Source organism: Manis javanica, chromosome 11 (genome assembly GCF_040802235.1).
Source record: "Manis javanica isolate MJ-LG chromosome 11, MJ_LKY, whole genome shotgun sequence".
NCBI classification, from domain to species: domain Eukaryota; kingdom Metazoa; phylum Chordata; class Mammalia; order Pholidota; family Manidae; genus Manis; species Manis javanica.
Window position 1 is genome coordinate 17,520,187 of NC_133166.1, and position 23,538 is coordinate 17,543,724.

A 23,538-nucleotide genomic window follows, 5' to 3' on the forward strand; every position below is an offset into this window, starting at 1 on the left:
CTCACAGCCTCCACAAAAACTGGATTAGGGTATTGAAGCATTATGGTGTATTGTACAATTGTCGCTGTTGACCTTGAGGCAGTTAAGTTGGTCAAGGAGTGGGGTTTCTATCCTTCTGCCATCCTCTATTCCCACCTCCAGCCCAGGCTGCAGAATTCTAAGGTGCTAAGCAAATCCACTGTTGCAGAGGAATGGAATTAAATGCTAATTAAGCCAGGGTTCATTCACATCTTAGCTCTGCCAGTTCTTGAGGAACCTTGAACTCATTTATCTTCTTATGCCTCCATTTTTTGTCTGTAAAAGGGGATGATAATTCCATTAGATAATTGATATGCAAGTGATTTTAAACTATTCAACTTTTCAGTTACTTTGACTACCACTGTAGTTACTCAGTGAAGAAACTGGAACCTAGAAAAGTAAGGTGGCTAACCCAAGACCTGAGCTCATTAGCAGTGGATTCAAGATGAACCCAGAGCTGATGACCCAACCTTTATATTCAAGACCTTCTGAAAGATGACCCAGGATGCTTAAAGGGCAGAGAGAAGCAGGCTTGAAGTTAGCAGTTTGGACTTGGGTTTGAGGTAGAGGAGGGGAAAATGGCTAAGAAAATAACTGAGCAGAGCTCTCTATAGGCTATTTATTCCCCATCATGACAGAGCAGCCTTCAGGTGAAAATAACACCACATAGCAGGCAGTGGGTGTGATAGAACACCTGGTTCAAAGCTGAGGCCAATCTTGCTTTTGTCCCCTTACTATGGGATTTTCTGTGCGTCACTTCACCTCTGGTTTTAATTCCTTACTAGTAAAATGGGGATAAAAATCCTGCCTCACATGCCTACATTGAGTGGTTTTGAGATTCCCATGGACATGGTTTATCACCAGTGAAGCCAGTTTGTGGGAACAGGGCTGGCAAGTAGCACAATATCAAAACTGGCAGGTGCTGTGGCCAAATTTCTCCCAGTCTTCACCTGTGAGTGACTCACCCATGACCATGTATGCCACCTGCTTGTCTAGCTTGCTGCTCTTCCACACCTCACAACCCCAGCCCTTCTCCACATGGATATATGGGCTCAGATGCCAACACATGGATTGTCCTTACAACAGGGCTTCCAGTGGGCATGCCTCCACACTGGTATGCCTCGAATGGACTAAAGTGCCAAGATAGTGATCCTTTAGCTTTCTGTTTGGCTGGCTGCAACCTGCGAGGTGCAGGAATACTGTGAGCAGCCAGTGTACCCCCATGTGCCATACAGATATAATTTTCCATGTCCTGTAACTTGAAAAAATGTTGGGAAGCACTGCCACACACACAGAATTCACAACAGACAGCTGAATAAATACCCATATCTTGGGTAAGTTCATTTGTAAAATGGAAATAATAAAACCTATCTTCATAGAATTATTATGAAGATTAAATGAGATAATTACATAGCAATCACTTGGGGGCTGTGCTGGCACTCTGTGCTCAAATGGGAGCTATTATTAATATAGGACGTCAGGAGTTCTGAGGATTCATGGATAGGCCTTGCTAGATGGCACAGCCCCTGAAATGATATGTACAGTTATATGTCCATATGCCTGGACTCTGGGGAGATAAGTCCATAGCTTTAATCAGATTTCTAAAGAGCCGACAGGAAGAACACACTAAATTCATACAGCTCCAAGCAGTCATGTGCATACTACTAAGCACACACATGCACAAACATATATTCACATAAGGCATGCATTTGCAGGCACTTTTCCTTCCATCCCCATATAGTTGATGGCCATTACTTATCAATTCTGTGTCAGAGACTAGAGCAGGCCTGGCCTTAGGTCCCCCCAGGTCATGGTCCCCAAACCCTAAAGTGAGAGTGGCTCTCTGAGAGCTGGGCTCTCCCTTTCCCACTGGGTTATACCTCTGCTCCTTCACCTCTTCAGAATGCGCCACCTCTCCCTCAGTGGACTCATGACGCCCACCATCATGGCTACCGTTACCTTCACTACAGTCCAAGGCCTACATGGCCTGCCCCATTATGTCCTGCTATTTCCTCATCACCTCCTAAGCTTTCAGGGTGAAGTGATGAAGATGTGATGAAGGCTGGAGAAGTGCAGGTGGAACTTGCATGTCCAGCTGTCCTGGCACCCTCTCCTCCTTGGCTTCCTCTCTCTCTGCAGCTTCATCCTCAGCCTCATCAGCTTTGCCATCTGCCATCTTGGCCTGCCACTCATCCCTGGGCAACAGCCCACGGTCCACATCCACGTGGATGGCCTTGAGCCGGGTGAAGTTGGTGTAGGGATCAGGGCCCCAGCTGGGCCTGGTGCCCATGTGCATTCAGCTGCACATCCCACAGAAGGCTGGGGATCATCACCACCTGCCCCACATTTCACACCATTGCCAAGTACTGGGCCAGGACATCAGGCCATTCTCAAGAGTGCTGCCTGGCTCGCACTTGCACAGCTGCTGCCATATCCATGCTGAGTCCTGCAAACCACCGAGCACTATGTCTAGGCTGTCTGAATGTGATGGCAGTTGACAGGATGCTAAGGCCCAGCTGGTGGGTCAACACAGCTCTGTTTCAGGCTAATCCCAGGGTTTGGGCACCAATGTTCATATCAAGCAACCTATCTGCTTGGGGACAGACCTGCCAGCTGTTTGTCCGTCATTTCAGCCCTCTGTGACTGCTTCAGCAAGAACCAGCCTCCTTCTTCATCAGCTTGCAGGGCCAGTTAGAGGGAAGCTTTTCTCTTTGGCAACTGGTGGCCTTGACTCCAGGGCAGTAATTCTTTTTTAAAAATGTTTTTGTTGAAGTATCATTAATATGCAGTCTTATGTTGGTTTCAAATGTACATCACAGTGGTTCAACAGTCCCGTGATCAACTTATTTGTGATTGTGAATTATTGTGCCCCTTTACCCCTCTCCTCCTACCCCCCAGCCCCTCCAGCCCCTCCCCCTTAGTTAAAGCACTAGTCCCTTCTCGGTGTCTGTAAGTCTGCTGCTATTTTGTTCCTTCTGTTTTGCTTTGTTTTTATATTCCACAAAAAAGTGAAATCATGTGGTATTTGTCTTTCTCCACCAGGCTTATTTCACTGAGTATAATACCCTCTAGGTCCATTCATGTTGTTGCAAATGAGAGGATTTCTTTTCTTCTTATCACTGAATAGTATTCCATTCTGTATGTGTACCACCTCTTCTTTATCCATTCATCTGCTGATGAGCACTCACATTGCTTCCATAGCTTAGCTCTTGTAAATAGTGCTGCGATAAACAGGGATTCACATGTCTTTTTGAATCAGGGACTTTGTTTTCTTTGGGTAAATTCCTAGGAGTGGAATTACTGAGTCAAATGGTATTTCTGTTTTTAGTTTTTTGAGAAACCTCCATACTGCTTTCTCAGCGGTTGTACCACAAGGCAGTAATCCTTTCAGGCCTCCTGAGACCACGCTGCCTCTTCACTGCCTGCTTCCCAGTATGCAGTTCTTTTCTTCAACCTGGGTGTCCAATTGGGAAATGAACTAGGGAGAAGGGTGATGAAACACTGCAGTTTAATGGGGTCATTGAGGAGCCAGAAGCCCAGTCCTGGGGTTTCCTAGCTGTATTTTTTGTTTTTTTGTGGGCTGATACTGAGCATCTTTGCATCAGGTTCTGCACTGCGCTCTTTCATGGGTTACCTCTTTTAATCTTCATCACACAACCTATGATGAATGTTTTAATATTCCTGTTTACCAATGAGAAGATGGAGGTTCAGACAGCTAAAGTAACTTGCCCATGGTCCTGCTGGAGCTGGGATTCCATCCCAGGACCACCTCCCTCCCACCTCCAATGAGTGCTCCAGACCGATGTGAAGTTACATCAGTTTTACACAAGGTAACTGGAGCCATACACTTATCTGTAAATTTGAGGGGGTGTTGTTTGGATTGTATAAGACAAATCCAATGAAAATGCTCTGTAAACCACAAAGCACTGTCCACAGGTGGATTATCTGTGTGGATTCTAGATTCATGCAGAGTCTCTTTCTGCTCTAACCTGTCAATCTACAAGTTGCAATGCTTACTCTTTATCACTCTCCTAGTCCTTTGGCCAACAGTCTTGGAAGAGAATAATCCTTTGCATGGCCACATTGTCAGAGGTGACAAACTGCAGTTGCTATATATATTTGGGAGATAACTAGGAAGATTAAGCCCAGAGAGAGGCTCCAAGTGGCATAGCAAGTTAGTGGCACAGTCAAGTGGAGAACAAGACGTTCCAGGTTCTGGTTCAGGCACCTGCGCACAACATCATGCTGGGTGGAAAGATCTGCTAAGTACCTTCTGCCCCAGCAGAAGTGGGAGAGAAAGGAGGAGTGCACAGGTAGCGGATCTTGTTTCACCTCCCCTCTCCTCCCCAGGGAGGGAGGCTCCTCTGCACCCTCCTGACTGTCATCCCCTTGCCCAATCCTTCCCAGTCTCATGGCCAGAGCTATGAGAAAGTTGATCTTTATGTTGAACTGAATTCTACCTCCCTTTAGCCCTCCCCATTAAGTCACCTGTCCTAACTATGCTTATATTAGCACAATAGGGTAATGTGAAAAAACGCTTCCCAGCCTTTAACTTGCTCAATCCCCACAGCAGCTTTATAAGGCAGAAAAACATTAGTATCCCCCTTTCCAGATGAGGAAACTGAGACTCAGAAAGTTGGAGGAACTTGCCCAAAGTCTCAAGACATGACAGGGGGAAGCTCAGACCAGCTCTTGAGGTCTCAGAGGACAGCCATGCCCATCGCTCTCTCCAAGTGCCCTTTGTGGGCTGGCAGTGCATGTGGCCACAGGTGACCCGGGGTTATCCGGCAGGGGCAGTGACCTCGCTTCTCAAGTGCAGAGAGGGCAGCCAAGTCCAGGCCAGTGGGCCTGTTTTGAAGGGCAAAGCTTCCACTTTAACCCTTTCTGTACTGCAGGTTGTGGGATGGAAAAGAAAACACAGGCCACTTCTTTCTCCCTCTGGCGGTGTGGCCCCGGGCTAGTCGCAGCTCCTCCTCGAGCCTCAGTTATAATAATGATAACATTGATTGCTACTCTAAATATGTGGTAGGTGTTTCCCATTTACACAGGAGGAAATTGAAGCCTAGGAAGGCAAAGTAAGTGGCCTAAGAACACATGCTGTTAGTTCTTAGAGAAGAGCTGGGATTTGTAATAACTCCCACTCACAGGCCATCATGAGGACTAGAGATGGGGTTTGTGAACTCTCTGGTATATCGCAAGACCTCAGTGAGTATGTGCCGCCTGGTACTTCCCCTTTCCTACTCTATGCTCCCCCAATTACTCATTTATCCCTCCATTCTACACTGCACACATTTCAGTCTGTTGTGTACCTGTCCGGGGCCCCGTGCTGCAAATGCTCAGTAGATACTGGCTGAATGATGACCATTCAAATCGCCTCTTGATACAGTTTAGGGTTTTTGGTCATAATGACCATCACCATGAAAAACAGTGTCCCTGGCTTGGTGGGAGGCAGTAGAGAGGCCTTTGGCAAGGAGGGAGCAAGCAGCTGCAGCCGCACATGGCCATCCAGGAGCTGTGTGCAAGTGCCCATGCTCAATACCACCTCTTGGGCCTGACTCTACGAGAAGGCTTCTTTCCAGAGTCACTGCTCAGGGAAGGCCTGCCCTGTTGAGACCGTCTTCATCATACAGGGTGCTCTCCCAGCATTTTATCACCAAAACTGTTAACAAAACACATTAGCCCGCTTTAGCCCCCTCTACCGGTCAGCAGGGTGAAGAAGTCACCTAAAATTGTTTCCTAGTTTCCTAAATTAATAGATTCAGTGATAGAATTTAATTTTGATGGATTACTTAAGTAAACATTTGGTTAATTCATTTTCAGCCCTAAAACATGTTTCATTTGTTTTTGAGCTTCACTGGGGAAAACATTCTTAAAATGTTTTCTTTCCAGGAAAATGGGGCTTTCCTTGTATTCACACATCAGATGGCTCAGCAGGGCGTATAGCCTAAGACCCAGAGGCTGGACATTAGGGTCTGGGTTTGGGGGCTGCAGCCAGGCCACTTACAAGCAGGGTCCCTGGGCTCTGGTGTGCACAGCTAAAAAGCGAAGAGTTTGGGACCTCTGAAGGGAGGCCCTCCAGCCCTTTGACTAACTCCTCCTGAATCCATCTCTTGGTCCCAGAGGGCATTACCCTGTCTTAGTCCTTGTGTTCGCCTGAACCCAGCTCCAGCAGGATCGACTCAGAAGTGGAAAAAGTGATGTTCTGCCTGTGGGCAGGGCTAGAAGACTGACCCCAGTGTGGTGGGCAGGCCAGAAGTGCCCTGGAAGGGTGGCCTCCTTCCTCTCTTACCCAATGGCCTGGGGCCTTGCTGGGCCTCCCTTGTACCATCTATTCAACAAGGGGACTGGTCTTTGTTAGGGACTCTCCAGCTCAGACTTCAGGGACTATGTCTGAGCACACGAACCCTGTACTCCACTCTGTCGTTCTGCCTCTGTGTTTGCATCCTAACGCGATCTCAGGACAGTCTATAGCCAGACATGTTCCTGGACCTGCCTGGGGGACTGAGTGAGTGCCACATGAATGAATGAGTAAACGAATCAAGAAAAAGGGGGAGAATGAACAGATTGGTAACTGGGGGAATAAATGAGCAGTGTGAGTGGATGAGTGCAGAACACATGAGCTCTGGGAAGGAAGGAGAGGAGGGTCCACAAAGCCAGGGCCATCTACCCAGCAGGCTGCTGACTGAAACTCCAAGGTCTACGTGGCAGGTGGAAGGCCCTGGATAAAATATTGCTGAATCAGCAGCTGCCAGCTGTCTCCAACTAGAGGACAGAAAGCAGAGATCTAAGGGCATAGACTGGGCTCAGACAAGTTTAGGAGTCGGGAGGGGAGGAAGGCAGGAAAGATGGGACCAGGAGTCTTCTCAGGAGGTGCAGTGGGGCAGGAGAGAAGGACCTTGCCTCAGTGTCGCGCGCCCCGTCCTCGCCGGCAAGAACAGCACGCAACAACAGCAGGATTCTTCTGCAGAAAGCTTTATTCTTCAGCTCTTTGTGAAACAAATGAGTTGGGCAGGACCCAGAGGGGAAGGAGAGGCTTGCTTATATAGTTCTCATGCTCTGACCTGGTTGGTGCGGCTCCATATGCCTTATTAGCATTTAGCATAACCATTTGGTGGGTCTCATTGGTCCTTATGCCAAGGCGCAATTAGCATGTAGTTTAGTGGTGTGGGATGATTTGTCATTAGGAAGTTCGGGGCCTTCCGGCTGCCCTGCATGGGGCGCTATTTTCTGAGCACGGCTGCCAACATCTCCCCCTTTTTTGTCTAACAGAAGCTCAAGGCGGAACTTGCCAGCAGAGGCGGAGACAGAGGCCTGACCTCCATCATACTTCCTGATGCCCCCTTTTTGGAGAGGGGTTCTGGGCATCTACCCCTATGCAGTCAGGCATGCCTCTCAGAGGGGTCCAAGACCTCTTGCAGTGCTTTGCCTCGCATCCTCTGGCTGGCGTTGGGACCGCTTGGTACAAAGGGTTTGGACCCTTTTTCTCAACCCTCTTGCACCATGAGCTTCTTAAAGAAAGCTGTGATTAAGCATTGAGGTACTCGGGCCTGGTGCAGTGCCACATGGGCTCAGGGTGCAAGAGCTACCTCAAGCTAAAGCTGAGCTTCCTTCTTAAGCATATTGAGCCACACTTGGGAAGAGGCGCCAATGTCTATCGCCATTAGGGCTTGAGCAAGGATCACCTTGTCCTTCTTATGTTGATTGCGGAGTCTGCATAACAACCAGAGTAAGAGCATGAGACCTCCAAGCAGGAACACGCCAATCCCAGCCATGCCCGCCCACTCCTTGACGTGGGAGAGAGCTCTGAGGAACCAGGAAGAGAGTCCTTCTGCTACGGAGATATCTAGACGGGTGGAGTTGATGTGGATTATTTCTCGCCGCAGTTCTTCTAGTGCTCCATCAAAGTCCTGGGACCAGTTTCCTGAAAGATACTGGGACAGGCCTCGTGACAGATTAGTGAAAGCATTTAATACTTCTGTTAGTGATCCTGGCTTGTTTGTGGCTCTGTAATATGGCTGCGGCTAGGCCCGCATTGGTGAGTGGCCCTCCTATTTCTCTACAGGCTTTCAACCAGGCATGTATCCCTTTTTGTTTCCAGGGTGTTATCGCCTGTCTGCATTCCTTGGTACATTGTTCAAATACTAATTGCTCCACTAGGGGCATTGCTTGTTCCTGATCTCCAAATATTCTGCCTGCGGCCTCCATCATACGAGCGACAAAGTCAGAAAATGGCTCGCTCGGCCCCTGAATAATTTTTGTCAAATTGCCTGATACTTCTCCTTTGTTGGTGAGGGCTTTCCATGCCTTGGCGGCGCACGTGTTTATTTGTGCATATACCTGTAAGGGGAAGGCGGTCTGGTCGGCTACCCACTGTCCTTGGCCCGTCAGCATATCATATGACCACGCAGGCTGTCCTTCGGCCGCGTTTGCGCGTGCCTGGGTCATACTGATATCATGCCACAATGCCTTCCATTCTATGTATTGCCCCATACTAGAAAGGCATGCCTTAGTTACATATTGCCAGTCTGCGGGTGTCATTGCTGTCTCTGTTAGTCTCTCAACTTGTGCTATGGTATAGTTGGCACTGACCCCATAAGCCCGAATGGATTCTGCTAACTCCTTAACTTGTTTATGGCTCAGGGGCTGGTGAGAGCGTACGCCATTATCCTCAAATACAGGAAACATTTGTCTAATTGCCTGAAGAGTATCTGGGTGGCAAAAGGAGAGTGCGCCACTCACGTAAGGTGGCGGGGCAAAGGGCGTCGGGGGACACCCTGCTTTCATTTTTTCCTTGGTCCGCTTTTCAACTTTGCTGGTTCCCTTACTTCTACACTCTGCGGTTTTATTTTCTTCCCCTTCCTCTGCGGACGTTAATTCCTCCTCAGATTCCCTATTGGAGAGTTGGAGGTCCCTCAACTCTTTCCAGGGGTATTTACTATTTTCTCCGAGGCAATCGTCACTCGCTTCTCGGGGCTCTTTCGCTTTTGCCCTAGGCGGGCTTTCTCCCTCACTCTGGGGTTTCTTTACTTTCGTTTTTGTGGCCTTTTTTCGGCCGCGCGCGCTCTCTGTTTCCCGTTCCGTTTCTGACATGCTCTCTTGGATATCTGTCAATGCTCTCTGACCTTCTTTTATTACCTTTTCACATCTCTCATCTTGCAGACAAGCTCTAATCAGTTTCCAGAGGGGCCTGGTGCCTCCCCTCAGGCTACCCTCCTCCTCCTCTCTATCAAGATCTTTCCCCAGTTTGTCCCAGCTCGGGATTGAGAGGGACCCTGAACAAATGAACCAGGGGGCCACACGGTCTATCTCCTTCACAAAAGATCCTAAGACTTTGCTGGAGACCTTCAAGTTTCGCTCTTTGAGAGCTGTCTGCAGCGCCGTAACTAATGATGGTGCATTCCCCATGGTGCCTCCTTATTTACAGAGAACCATCAACCATTATCCTAAAAAGCAGGGGCCTCTCGGAACTTACCCCTCCGGGCTTTCTTCTGACCTGCAGTTCTGAATCCTCTCCAGATGTCTGAAGGGTCCTCCCTGTGCCGGTGATGTTCTGGTTCCCGGGATTCGGCACCACTTGTCGCGCGCCCCGTCCTCGCCGGCAAGAACAGCACGCAACAACAGCAGGATTCTTCTGCAGAAAGCTTTATTCTTCAGCTCTTTGTGAAACAAATGAGTTGGGCAGGACCCAGAGGGGAAGGAGAGGCTTGCTTATATAGTTCTCATGCTCTGACCTGGTTGGTGCGGCTCCATATGCCTTATTAGCATTTAGCATAACCATTTGGTGGGTCTCATTGGTCCTTATGCCAAGGCGCAATTAGCATGTAGTTTAGTGGTGTGGGATGATTTGTCATTAGGAAGTTCGGGGCCTTCCGGCTGCCCTGCATGGGGCGCTATTTTCTGAGCACGGCTGCCAACACCTCAGCAAGGCCTACTGGACTCAGATGTCCCTGCTATCAAGATGCCATGTCCCAGAGTTTGGAGGTTATCTGGTCCAGCTGGGCCACTGCAGGTGGGGAATCCTGGCAATGGAGGGAAGGGGAGTAGCGAAGCTGGACTAGACCTCAAGCATCATTCAGTTTCCCCCAGTCTTCCCTCCTGATGCAGGTGAGGAAACTAAGGCTGAGTGAGGCGCTTTACTGGAATGGCCTCAGCCTCAGGGGATCTGAAGGCCCCGTGTTGGATAAACTGAATTATCCCCTGTTGGACTGGGGTCAAAAAACCCAACGACTAGGCTAGGAACATTATGTGAAGTGGTACAAGGGGGAGGATGATCAAATCATGCTCTGGATCTGCCAGAGTCCAGGGGACCCTTGGTGGGCTTGAGCCTAATCAGCTAAAAATGGATACAGATCAAGGCTGCAACAAGATTTCTAGTTTTTAAAATGACATTTATATACACACATCACCTGATGTCTATGGACCTCAGGCTATTTTTCTTTGCATTGTCACTCCAGTCCCCAGTAGGAATATATGGGGTCAAGAGTCAGGAGACAACTACCCCTTACCCCAAGTCGTGGAGCCCCTGATGTGTGCTCTTACCCTCTGCTGTGCCAATGAGGAAGCAGAAGAAAATAGGGCATACATAGTCCCTGCCCTCTGAAACTAGATTCCCTTGGTCACCCAGGGGACCTCAGGTATTGAGATCCTACTGTGTGTCTGCACTGTGCTGGACCTGGGAATATGCAGGGAATGTGCAGGGCATGAGGCACCCCACTCAGGCAGTTCATATCTAGGGAAAAAAACCACAGTGAATATATGCACAGATAAACATCAAAATATCATATTGTGGCATGGATCAGGAAGAAAATGAGCTAGAGCCTTGCCACTACAAATGTGGTCTGCAGACCAACAGCATTTGATCACCAGGGAATGCAACAGAAATGCGGATTCTCAGGCCCTGCCCAGGACCTACTGAATCGGAAATTGCATTTCAACAAAATCTCCAAGGGCTGCCTATGGCCAGAGGTCAGGAATTCACTCCAAATTCATTTATTACCCCAGAGAAGAAGAAATATCTGAGTTGAGACCTAAATGTTCTCAGTTCTAGATCAGTCTGCAGGCAGAGGGAATAGCCAGTGCTAGCAATCATAAAATATTCTTACAGGTACAACTAACTGGCTGCGTAACCTTAAGCAAGTCATTCTACCTCTCTAGGTCTCAGTTTCCCACCTGGAAAATTGAGGAGTTGGGCTGAATAGAGAGAGGCTCTTTCAAGATAAAAATAAAACAAAACAAAAAAACAAAATCCTCTGAATGGAGGATTTTGAGGCACCAAGAATCAAATGATTAGCTAAGAAACAGCTATGGAAGCAGCAGGCCCATTCTCTGGAGCCCTCAGGACACTCCAGAAGTCCTAGCCTTTTCTGTTACTTGGGAATTACTTGGGTCCCCAGGCTAGAACCCAGGGCAGAGTCCAGGAAGTGACTGACGACCCCTGCCCATTCTGGACAGGTGCTGGAAAGGGTCTTGGTTGGGGAATGAGTATAGATACTGATCAAGAGCCATGAGCTCACGCATAAAACTAAAAGTAGCCCATGAACACTCTCCCCCTGGGCCGTCTCAAGCCTCCCAGCCCTCAATCCACCCCCAGCTGCCTTGTGGGGCTTCCATGCCTTTCCAGCCAGGGGTTCACAGTGACTCCTGCTGGGGCTTCTCAATAATTCCTCCCTGTAGAATCCTTTATTTGGTATAAGAAGGACTTGCCCCTCCCTAGTTTAAGCACCTTCAACCTTCCTTGTATTAGCTTTCTATAGCTGCTGTAGCAAATTACCACAACCTTAGAGGCTTAAAGCAACATAAATTTACCATCTCATAGTCCCACAGATCGGAAGTCCAAAATGGGCCTCACTGGCCTAAAATCAAGGTGTCAGCAGGGTTGTATTCCTTTCTGCAGGCTCCACTGTAGAATCCATTCAGAAATTCTGAATAGCCTAACTAGCCTTATTCTCTGCCATCATGTTGACAAACTGAGCCCCACCTATAGGCTAGGTTCCAGGCTGTGCAGGAGGGACACCGGATACACAGTCCTTGATCCCCAGGAAGGTCAGAATCTGATGGGGGAGGATGATAGACAACTAAGCTGGTCACTTCAACCTAGCTGGGCATCACAAAAGCACAAGGGGCAGAGAGGAGGGGAGGTGCCTGGGAAGCTTCCTGAAGGAGTAACAACTCTGTGGAGTTAGCAAGGTAGAGAAAGGTGGGAATAATCTTAAGTGCAGGATGGTAAGGGGAAAAATCTATATATATTCACTGTACACACAGTACATGTGCTATATACTATATATGTGTATGTACAATACCATAGTACATATCATATACATATTACGGTATATATATATATATATCAATATATTCTATATAGTGTATACATAATAAAGGATATATCTAGTACAATTTTTCTGATTTTATGCATCTATATATTATTTATAAATAAGTACATAAATAGTAAATAAAACAGGAATGAAAACATGAATTTAGGGAGCCATCTCTGGGGAAGGGGAGGAGGATAGGAAGTAGTACACGGGTACTTTACATTTGTTAGGTCTTATTTCTCAAGCTAAGTGATGGGTATATGGATATTTATGTATTCATTCTCTAAAATTTTTTACACTGGGTACTTATAACAAGAGGTGGAGGGAATAAAAGTGGGGAATGTTTTCCAGGCAGAAGTACTAGCTTGAGCAAAAGCTCAGAGACACCAAATAACAAGAATACTGATGACACCTCAAAATGCCCAAATTCTCCCAAACACCACAGTAACTTTCCTACGTCACCCTCTTTTGCCCACCCTCACCCCCGATGGTTGGTTGGCTTTTCTGACCAGATCAACCCCCTTCCCTTTCGGAGAGGCTCTCATCCCAGATGCAAGTGCACACCTCGCGTGTGAACGTTCAATTCGTGAACGCCTGCTTCGCCCCAAAGCCTACGGACTCCCCAAAGGCTGGCCAGGTTCCAGCCTCGAGCTCGGTGTCAGGCGGGGCGGAGGCCGGCAGGGGGCGCTGCGGGGCAGGTGAGGACCTGGGCTCCGCCCGCGCCGCCGCCGGGCTTATCTGCTCCGCGGCCGTGAGCCACTGCGGCCTTGAACTCCGGCCTGCGCGCCGGGACCCTGCACCAGCGGAAAAAGCACGACTATCCAGGAGACCGTTATTGGGCTCGTTTTAATCGACAAGGGCTGGCCGATGGGGAAGAGAGTGGGAGGGAAACACTTTCATGGTTCCAAGACCCCACTCACCAGACAGGCGTTATTAAGGTTTTGCAGCTCTTTTATTAAACGGGCTTGACTCGGCAGGAGACAGCACGGAGCCGATTTCTTCCTTTCCTGCCACTACCCTTTCGAACGGATTCTGTGCGCTCATGTTTCATCTGTTCCCAGATAAAATCTCGGCAGGTCCCTTGGCTTTTCTGCGAGTCGCCGGTTTATGGTCAGATCATCTAAACGCAAGGAAAACTCCCTCGGTTCCGGCCGTCTCAGGCTGGGACACCTGCTGGCTGCGGAGGCACTGGGCAGCCTCTCTCTCTGGCCTCGCTCTTCCGCTGCCCCCGCCCCTCCCCGGGCTGCCTCTGGCTCTCCAGGATTGGGTGAGGAGAAGGCACAGCGCGGAATGTCTAAGTACGCCAGAGCCTTCTGGGTGTGGCCGGTTCCAAACTCGGACACTTTTTCTCAGGAGCACTTTGATGGGCTCCTTGGAGACCCACTGTTCCACACTCAGATGCAGTACCCCTAAAAAGGGGGTGGTGGTGGTACCCCCTCCTTAGGGCTGCTTACAATCCTTCAGCTTGTGCATCCGTGCCGGCATCTCCAGCCTCTCTGCTGGGGTGCCCTCATCCCTACATGGAAGCCCTCTTCCACAGGGTCCTTTTCAAGAAGGCCTGCATTTTACTCCTTTCTATGGGGTGTACACGTGCCCCACAGGAAAGACGCAACAGGACGTGCAGCCCCGTACCAGGGGCCGCTCCACTCTCCTGCTCTCACTAGATTCCAGACCCCAGAGCCTCCTCCAAGACTCCGCAAATAGTTCTCCAGAAACCTCTCTCCCTGGTTTGAGGGGAAGCGAGGGCAGCTCCCTCCCTGGTCAGGTGTGGGTTGGAGGCAGGGCAGAATGAGTCTGTCCGACCTCGGGCCAAAGAGATTCTCCTCCCTCCTTCCTGGGTTTCAGGTGGGGGTGGGGCACGTCTTTCCTTCTCTCTGAGACAGGCAGGTAGGTGAGGAGGACGGCTTTGCCCTGCGGTCCCTACCCCAGAGTCCTGCACTGACCGTGCAGCCTCTCAGTTTAGGGTCAGCCACACTGGCATTGTTTCTGCCTGTGGGGTCTCAGCTATAATTCTGAGGTGACTGGAAAAGTCTTTGTTTACATCTTATTAATTTCCGAACTTTGCCTGAAAGCAATACCTCTAATCTCAGCCCAGAAGAGACCTAGTCAGAGGATCCACGCAAACACAAATCCGACTGGCACTTCTCTGCAGTAAAACCCTTCACTCTCCAGCCTCTCCCCACTTCAGCGCCTGGGCTTTACAGACACTCCTAGAACCACATGCTTTCTCTCACCTTCACCTTTCCTTCCACCGAAAGAGGCCTCGCTCTACTTCTCTATTTGGTTAATTCCTACTGGTCTTTGAAGTCCTGAGTCAAAATGTCACCTCCTCCAGGAAGCCTTCCCTGACACCCACCCCCACTGCTTCCACAGAACTTGTCACAAATAGCGTTTTGTTGTAATTACCTCTATCTGTAGCTATCTTTTCACTCTGTTCTGAGCTCTTTGAGAATAAGGATGGTATTTCTTTTGTTGAGTGTGTTTAGAAGTTTTATATGAAAAACACCAAAGTCAAAACCACTCATAATCCCACCACTTCTTTTTGAAAGGCATAGAATCTCCCTTCTCCTACCTGTTTCACCCAATCCTACTGCCAGTGACAACTGCTTTTAAGAGGGTGGCATGATTCCTGTCTTTTCCTGGCATGCACACATGCACACACACACACACACATGCAATTTTATAATTTTTACTTTACATCTTGGTCTGCAATTTCCACTTTCACCTAGCAATCTATCCTGGGTTCCTTTCCATGTTAATGCATATGATTCTAACTCACTCTTTTTTATTGTGTGTGTGTGTGTGTGTGTGTGTGTATATAACAAAATTTGGCATTTTAAGCATACAATTTAGTGGCATTAATTTCATTCATGATATTATACAACCACTACCAGTATCCATATCCAAAAGTTTTTCATCACCTCAAAGAGAAATTCTGTACCCATTAAGCAATAACTCGCCATCATCCTCTCCAACAATCTCCAGCAACCTGTAATCTCCTTTCTTCCTCACTCGTTTTTAATGTCTGAATATTATTCACAGTAAGAGACATCAACATATATTTAACAATTCTCTACTAATGGACATTCAGGGTGGTCCCAATTCTTTGATAATACAAAGCCGCAACAAATATCTTCATGCATAATACATGTGGGAATATTTTGGTAGAAGAAAGTCTCAGGAGTGGTGCTGCAAGGACCTAGGATGTGTGCATTTAAAAGTCTAATGGACACTTATAGCCTGTGCATCACAATTATCTTTAATATGAAGGTTCTTGACCCCCATCTCCAGATAATCTGGTTAAATAAGGATGAATTGGGGCCCAGCAACCTGGATTTTTATAAACATCCCACCTGATTACGATGATGTGAGACACAATGAGAAGCCAGTCTGTAGGCCTGGGTCTGCTGCATTCCTGGGCTCCCAGCACCCGCCCCGAGCCTGCCCACAGAGAGCCTGTTTCCTCCCTGCAGCAGCAGCTCAGACACTGGTGCCCCACCCACACCCTGCTGCTGCCATGCCAAGGCTGCCCTGGTGACTCACCGTGCACAGAGTGCTGGCCCCTAGGGTGACACAGCCTCTAAGGGAAGCTTGATGGACTGTGTATCTCCCACCCCAGAAGCCCTGAGTCACCTTGGTTTATCAGGCAGCTCCTAATTCTGTGATCAGTTCGCTTTGCTCTTTGTGGGAGGCAAACCCACTGCTCCGTCAGATCACAGCCTCCTAAGAGAAAGGTTGCCTCTGTCGGGGGAAATGATGTCTCACGCAGCAGGAGTGGTGGGCGGAGGGCAGACAGCCGCAGGGGAGAAAGAGAAAAGACACAGAGACAAGGCTGAATTTGGAGAGGAGGTGTAGGAGTAAAAGGTGAAGGGAAAAGAGTAGAGAGGAAGAGAAAGACACAGAGAACAAAGAGGCAGAGAGAAAGAAGGCCAGAGTTGGAGGGGAGACCCAGGGAAGGAGAAGTGAAGGGAAAAAGAGAAAACAGGGAGGGGAAGCAAGAAGAGAAGACAGGAGAAAGAAGAGAACACGGAGCAGGAGGTGGGGTGAGTTCCTCGACTGGTATTTTGGATTAGTCCAGAAGCAAATGCCCATGCTTCAGATCCCAGCAGGACACCGGCGATGGGGTGGCCTGGCCTGGTTTCGGGCCCTGCCTATACTCCGGCTCAAGTCTGCAGTCGTTGCCTGCAGCTGGCAGCCTTCTGAGGGGTCAGACTCTCAACCTGGGGCAAAGGCCTTCTCAGAGGCAGCCACACCCTTTGTGCCAGATGGGGGGCGTCATTTGGCGACAAGGAAGAAGATCCTCAAATATGGTACATAATTTTTGAACAGGTTCTTAGCTATAAAGGATGTTTGTTGCAGTGCTATTTATAGTCAAGGAGAAAAAGACAGAAAGAAGGGAGAAATGAAATGTTGGCTTAACAGATTTATGATACACTTGTAAAACTTGATGGTATGTATCCAGTATAAGTGGTGATACAGGAGAGCCCTTAATATGAGGGAAATCCTCATGATACTAGATGAAAAATAAATACATACATGTTTATTTAAATCAATCTTTAAAATGGTATGATTCAAATTTTGTTAGTGGGTATGTATTCAACGGGGGTCTACAGCCTCTGGCGCAACTCAATGTCTTCTCAAAATTCAATTCAGTTCAATCCTGTGCCACGAGACAACTGGCTTTTTGACAAGTCTCAAGTCCAGGCCCTGTCCCTTCCCTACTGGCCCCATGTTCTCCTTTTTGGGGAAATTTCCACTGAAGTCTTGCAAGGGGGCCAATTCCTACTCCCTGCTCCTACTACAGAAGCCCAAGTGATTAGATTCTTCTTCCTGGTGGGTGACAGCAGAAGCCACCCAGCTCTACAGTATGATCCTGGTCAGACTCCTGCCACCAGGCCCCTTGAACTCCTAGTACCCATCCTCTGTGGACATTGACAGTCTTTTAAGAACTTTCTGTGTTGTTTAGGGAGCTGGCATTGCCCTCTGTAGTTTGCTACCAAAAACCCAGTCTGACCTTCACCCTGTTGTCAGCAGGGAGTCTGCTATGACCAACCTACTAGGTGTTTCTGGCTACCAACCCCACCTTCCCTTGGGCTAAGGTGTTCTTGGCTGTGTGAGAAGGTGTCCATGTCGGGTAATCAGCTGGGGCCTGTGCACTGGGCTGGGCAGCCCGTGAAGAGAAGCTGGAGGGGATGCAGTGAATTCCTCTCCAGGTATCTAGTGGGGATGAGCTGGCAGAGGGCCTGAGTCCAGGCCGTGGGAGGTGCTCTGCTCAGTGACAGGGGGCAGTAGCAAGCAAAAACCAGCCTCCATTTGGTGCCTGGGCCAGAGGCTGCCAGCATGCCTTAAAAAGGAGGGTCTGGGGAGAATTAAGGAGGTACCCAAGCTCCCACTCAGAGTGGACAAGAGAGAGACCTTCAGAGCTTCAAGAGAGGCCTTGGGGTGGGAAGAGCTGCCCACCATGAGCCGGGTCCCGAGGACTCTGGAGGTCCTAGGACTTGGGGTACCACCCTTGTTGGTTACTTTGTCCTACTCTGTCTCTGGGCAGGAGTCAGTCATAAACTCTTAGATGAGAAAGGTCTCTGAGTGTGTTTGGGGGAGTATTGAGGAAACCTTGGGTAAGAGTGGGTAGCAATGATTGTTCTCTTTTTTTGGTAGACTTTTTGTCAAAGTATAACTTAGAGGAATTACCCAAGTGATTTTCACAAAAAGTAAACACACTTGTGTAACCATCACCTAGTCCAACACAAAGAACCTTACTCAGCATTGCAGCATCACCCCCATTTGGGTGGCAATGATTTTGAAGAGAGAAGTGGGAAGTAGCTGGGAGCAAAGGAGGAAGGAAGGAGAAGACTCTCCCAGGTACCAGTGGGGCTGAGGTGTCGTCCTGGAGACTCAGCTGAAGGGGTCCAGCTTTATCAGAACCAGCTGGTGAACGGGCCTGCATGCGGATCTCAGGGACCCCTAGCACACACCTGGTGTCCAGGGCTGGCCCTTGGGAACTCCATGAGCAGACTACATGTCAAGTGTAGCCCTGCAAAGAAAGCAGGAGAGAGTGTGTGTGCAGAGGGCCAGGTAGGGCAGGGCGGAAAGCATGACGGCAAACAGGAAAGAGGATGGCTTCCTGGCTGGACTGGGAGGAGCCAGCCCCAGGGGAGTGGCTGTAGAAGACACCCTTCGCTCCCTGAAGCTTCTGTTTGTCCGGGAATAATTCACAGGAACTCTACTGATCAGCCTCTCATCCTCTTCCTCCACTGTGAGCACCTGTGTAGGTGACTGAGGAGTACCGGAACCAGCACAGTTGTGACGTCAGGGGGACCTGCATTTGATCCCTGGTTCTAGGCTGTGTGCCTTTGGGAAAGTCACATTCCCTCTCTGATGTCAGTTTCCCCATCAGCAAAATGGAATGATAATATGTACCTCATGTACCTCATAAGATTCTTATAAAGAGGAAATGAGATTCTCCGTGTGAAATGCCTGACCAATATTGGTCAGATACTCAGTCAATGTTTGTTCCTTTCCTTTGCCACTTTTTAATTTAGCAAATATTTACTTGGGACCTAGTATGTAGCAGGCAACTGTGCTAGATACTGGGAAGAGAGTGGTGAACAAAACAGATGGAGACCTGCTGCCCCTATGGACCTTAGAGTCTAAGGAGTGAGACAAACATTAAATAAACAAACAAAGAAGTACATGTCATGAAGAAAAAGCACAGTGTATTATGAGAAAGAATGTCAGTGGTGACCTCCCTCAAATAGAGTGGTCAGGGAAGGCCTCTTAGGAAGGTGACATTTTAGCTGAGACCTAAAGGATGAGACTAAACCAGGCATTTTGGAAGCAGCACCCTGAGGGCCTAAAGGGCATGGCTTTTAGATCCAGATGTATACAGATTTCAGATTCTGGTTCCACTACCTACTCAGCCATGGGACTTCAGCAATGAGTCTCTTTACCAATCTGGGCCTTAATTATCTTCTGTAAAACGTGGCTAAAAATACCCACTTCATAGAATTGTGAGGATGAAACCCAATCGTGTACATAAGGTGCCTTGCATGGAGCTGGGCACATGGTGGATACTCAGTAAAATCAGCTCCCTTTTCTGTCCCAGCTCATGATTAATTGTTAAGTGACTGGCACAGACACGATGTGTGTGCACGATGTGCACACACATGCGCATGTGCAGCACACACACACACACTCAAGAGCTCATACAGGCAGGATGTGGATGGCTTGCTCAAGCTGGACATTCTAGGAAGATTTAATAATAGCACTTTTAAGAGGTTTGGCAGTGCCCCAGGGCTAGTAACAGAGGGGCTGGAAAGGGGTGTAGAAGACAGCAGTTATCAGAACCTGGGAGAATAACTGTGTGCAGAGGGGGTGCCTGACAGGAGCAGGGACCTTCAGAAGAGGAAAGCAGCTGATTTGCAGGGACTGGGCAGGGAGGGAGCCTAGGGAATAAATACTCTGACCTCAGATTCTCCTTGCCCTCTGATCTCCTGCTAGGCCAAACTCAAATGAAAGTCAGAGGGCACAAAATCCAGTGGATGTAACCCATGAGGGTCAGCCTCCAGGGTGGAGGACGGGGAGAAAGTTGTAACGGATCTAGAGGAACAAATGGCAGAGATACAGCACAGGATTCATACCCCTTGGGGCTCTTTAGAATGTAAGTGATAGATATGTCCAATGTGAAATGGCTTAAGTCAAAAGGCAATACCTTAGGTACCTAGCTGGAAATTCCATGGGTAGGGCCTTAGGTCTAGCTTGATCAGTGCTCAAATGATAGCTGGGAACAGGTTTCTCATCATGTCTCAGTTCTGTTTTCCTTCATTTGTCAACTTCATTCTCAGGCCACATGTAGTAGCAAGATGGTGGCAATAGGAGAATAAAGGAGGGGTTGGTCCCCAGAGGAAAACTGGTCCTTTACAAAGAAAGAGGGTGAGTAGAAACTAGGTGGTAATGTCCACTGCAATTTATGTGTGGGTGCTCATAGCCAATAAACTCAGGTGACGGCGTTGGTACTACTGTGGCTGTGCTGAGCAGGCTCTCCTGCTAGACTGGGACTTACTGGGGGAATGTGGATGACTCAGGGCCATGCATTCCTACCTCTGCGCTGACGGGACATGAAGATTACCTAGCCCCCATTTGGCATGTAGCAAAACTGAGGCCCACTGAAAAGAAGGGGTTTGCACAAAACCATGCAGCTGATGTCAATGTCAGGACTTGAACCCAGATTATACAATCTGTCCACCATGTGACTTCTTTTTAAAAAAGAAAGAAAAAACAGCCCTAGAGAGTGTTCGGAGAAAGAAAGAGAAAGAGAGGGAAGCAGGGAGGGAGAGAGAATGGTGAAGAGGGAGAAAGAGACACATACACTAAGAAATTAAGGCAATAGAAAAGAATCTACAATGAACAGTAATTTTCCTCCCATGGCAGACTTCTAGTCCTCTCCCCAGAGGTAATGATGACTAAGTCTCCTGTATATCCTTCTGGAAATTACCAATGCAAGTGTAGGGGTGTGCATATGTATAATATATTAGTATTACTATTATTATCTTGGAGACCTTTCTATATTAGTACATAGAGACCTGCCTCATTTTTCGTAGTGGATATAGAGTATTCTAGAATGTGGATGTACTTTAATTTATTGAACCAGTCCCCACCTGATGGACATTTGGGCTACTTCTAGTCTTTTTCTTCTATAAATAATGCTGCAATGAACTTCTTTGTACATGTGGTATCTTTGCACATCTATGCTCTACAGGCTAATCCTAAAAGTGGAAATGGCACCCAGGGCTTTAAAGGCTTCATCCTGACATTGCCTCCACTAGAAGGAACCAAGAGTGATAATGTTGGAAGGGAACTTAACTATCATCAAGGCCAGCTGTCCCCTCCCCATTTTGCAGATGGCCCAGGTCTGACAGCAAACTAGTGGTAATTTGGACTAGACCGTTCTGTGTTCTCACAGAGGCTATAGGAAAGACAGCTGGGTCAGGAGTTAGGCAGGCTGGCTTTGTGCCCTGGCCTGGCAGTGCAGGGTATGGTCAACACAGCAGGCTCTGGAGCCAGACTGCCTAGATTTGATGACTGATTGAGAAAAATAGCCTTTCTAATCTTGAATTTCCTCACCCAGAAGATGGGAATGATTTAAATCTTCCTTTGGTCTTCCTTACAGTGTTGCAGTGAAGATAAATGAGATAATGCCCATGAGATGAAAGGTAACCCATTACCATTGCCCACTCTGGGCATCTTGACCCTGCTCCTTGCAAGTGGCATCCTTGGGGTTAAAAGGCCCATGAGTGGGGAACTTGAGGCACACTTGGTCTCCAGCCATGATCTGTGTCCACATGCATTCAGGACCAAGATAAGCAATTTCTAACCTCTATCCAGAAGCTCTGGCTACCTACTCCCTTCAGAGAGGAGCTTGCTGGGTCTCGGGTGGATCAGGGGGAGGGTTTCAGAAGGAAGCCCAGCCATGCTTCCTCCTGCACAAAGGTTTCCAGAGATGCGCATGCGCATCTGACCTGTGCCTGGCACTGACTGTGTACTGCCTCCCAGTTTCTTCCTGGAAATTGTAGGGGCGTCACAGCTCCTATTTTCAAGGTAAAGAATGTGTGGTTCCCAGAGTTAGAGATTTGCTTCTAAATAAAGAACTCCCACGGCAGAGTGGGGGGACATGCCAGGGGGAAGGGAGCACACATTGACTGATAATGAGGTTGAGTATAGTATTTGTGGTTTATAATGAGGCCTTTCTATCCAAAGGCTACCTCAGCCAAAGGTGATCAAAAAGCGACGTCCCTGCCTGCTCCTGTCACAGACCTCCTCTCATTTCCTCCTCTAACTCAGCACCTCTTCCCTCCTTCCTCAGGGCCCTGTACAGGAGTATCTTTTGCACATCTGTGCTTTGCAGGCTAATCATAAGAGTGGAATGGTAACCCAGGGCTTATTTATATTTTATTTTATATATTTTTTAATTTTACTTATTAAGGTATTATTGATATATACTCTTGTGAAGCTTTCACATGAAAAAACAATGTGGTTACTACATTCACCCCTGTTATCGTGTCCCCACCATACCCCATTGCAGTCACTGCCCATCGGTATAGTAAGATGCCACAGTGTAACTATTTGCCTTCTCTGTGCTACACTGTCTTCCCCCTGATCCCCCACACTATGTGTACCAATCATAATACCCCTGAATCCCCTTTTTCCTCCCTCCCCACCCTCCCCCTACTCTCTTTAGTATCCACTAGTCCCTTCTTGGGTTCTGTGAGTATGTTGTTGTTTTGTTCCTTTAGTTTTGCTTCATTGTTATACTCCACAAAGGAGGGAAATCATTTGGTGCTTGTCTTTCTCCGCCTGACTTATTTCACTGAGCACAATACCCTCTAGCTCCATCCATGTTGTTGCAAATTGTAGAATTTGTTTCTTTCTTATGGCTGAGTAATATTCCATTGTGTGTATGCACCACCTCTTCTTTATCCATTCATCTACTGATGGACACTTAGGTTGCTTCCATATCTTAGCTATTGTAAATAGTGCTGCAGTAAACATAGGGGTGCATATATCTTTTTGAATCTAAGAAGTCGTTTTCTTTGAGTAAATTCCTAGGAGTGGAATTCCCGGGTCAAATGGTATTTCTATTTTTAGTTTTTTGAGGAACCGCCATATTGCTTTCCACAGTGGTTGAATTAGCTTACATTCCCACCAGCATTGTAGGGGGGTTCCCCTTTCTCCACATCCTTGCCAGCATTTGTTGTTCCTAGTCTTTTCTATGTTGGCCATTCTAACTGGTGTGGGGTGATATCTCATTGTGGTTTTTATTTGCATTTCCCTCCTAATTAGTGATGTGGAGCATCTTTTCATGTACCTGTTGGCCATCTGAATTTCTTCTTTAGAGAAGTGTCTGTTCATATCCTCCACCCATTTTTTAATCAGGTTATTTGCTTTTTGTGTGTTGAGGTGAGTTCTTTATATATTTTGGATCTTAACCCCTTGTTGGATATGTCATTTACAGATATATTCTCCCATACTGTAGGATGCCTTTTTCTTCTGTTGATGGTGTCCTTTGCTGTACAGAAAGAAGCTTTTAAGTTTGGTGTAGTCCATGTGTTCATTTTTTCTTTTGTTTCCCTCTCTCAAGGAGATGTATTCAGAGAAAAGTTGCTCATGTTTATATTCAGGAGATTTTTGCCTATGTTATCTTCTAAGAGTT

General features: G+C 47.9%; 1 protein-coding gene across 1 annotated transcript; it reads right to left on the reverse strand.

The window, feature by feature from the left end:
- Positions 1-1,996: 1,996 nt before the first annotated feature.
- On the reverse strand, positions 1,997-2,646 carry THRSP (thyroid hormone responsive). Its single transcript, XM_017654172.3, is given in 5 exon segments — positions 1,997-2,064; positions 2,067-2,101; positions 2,103-2,288; positions 2,290-2,407; positions 2,625-2,646. Coding segments are annotated over 5 exon segments (429 nt in total).
- Positions 2,647-23,538: the final 20,892 nt, after the last annotated feature.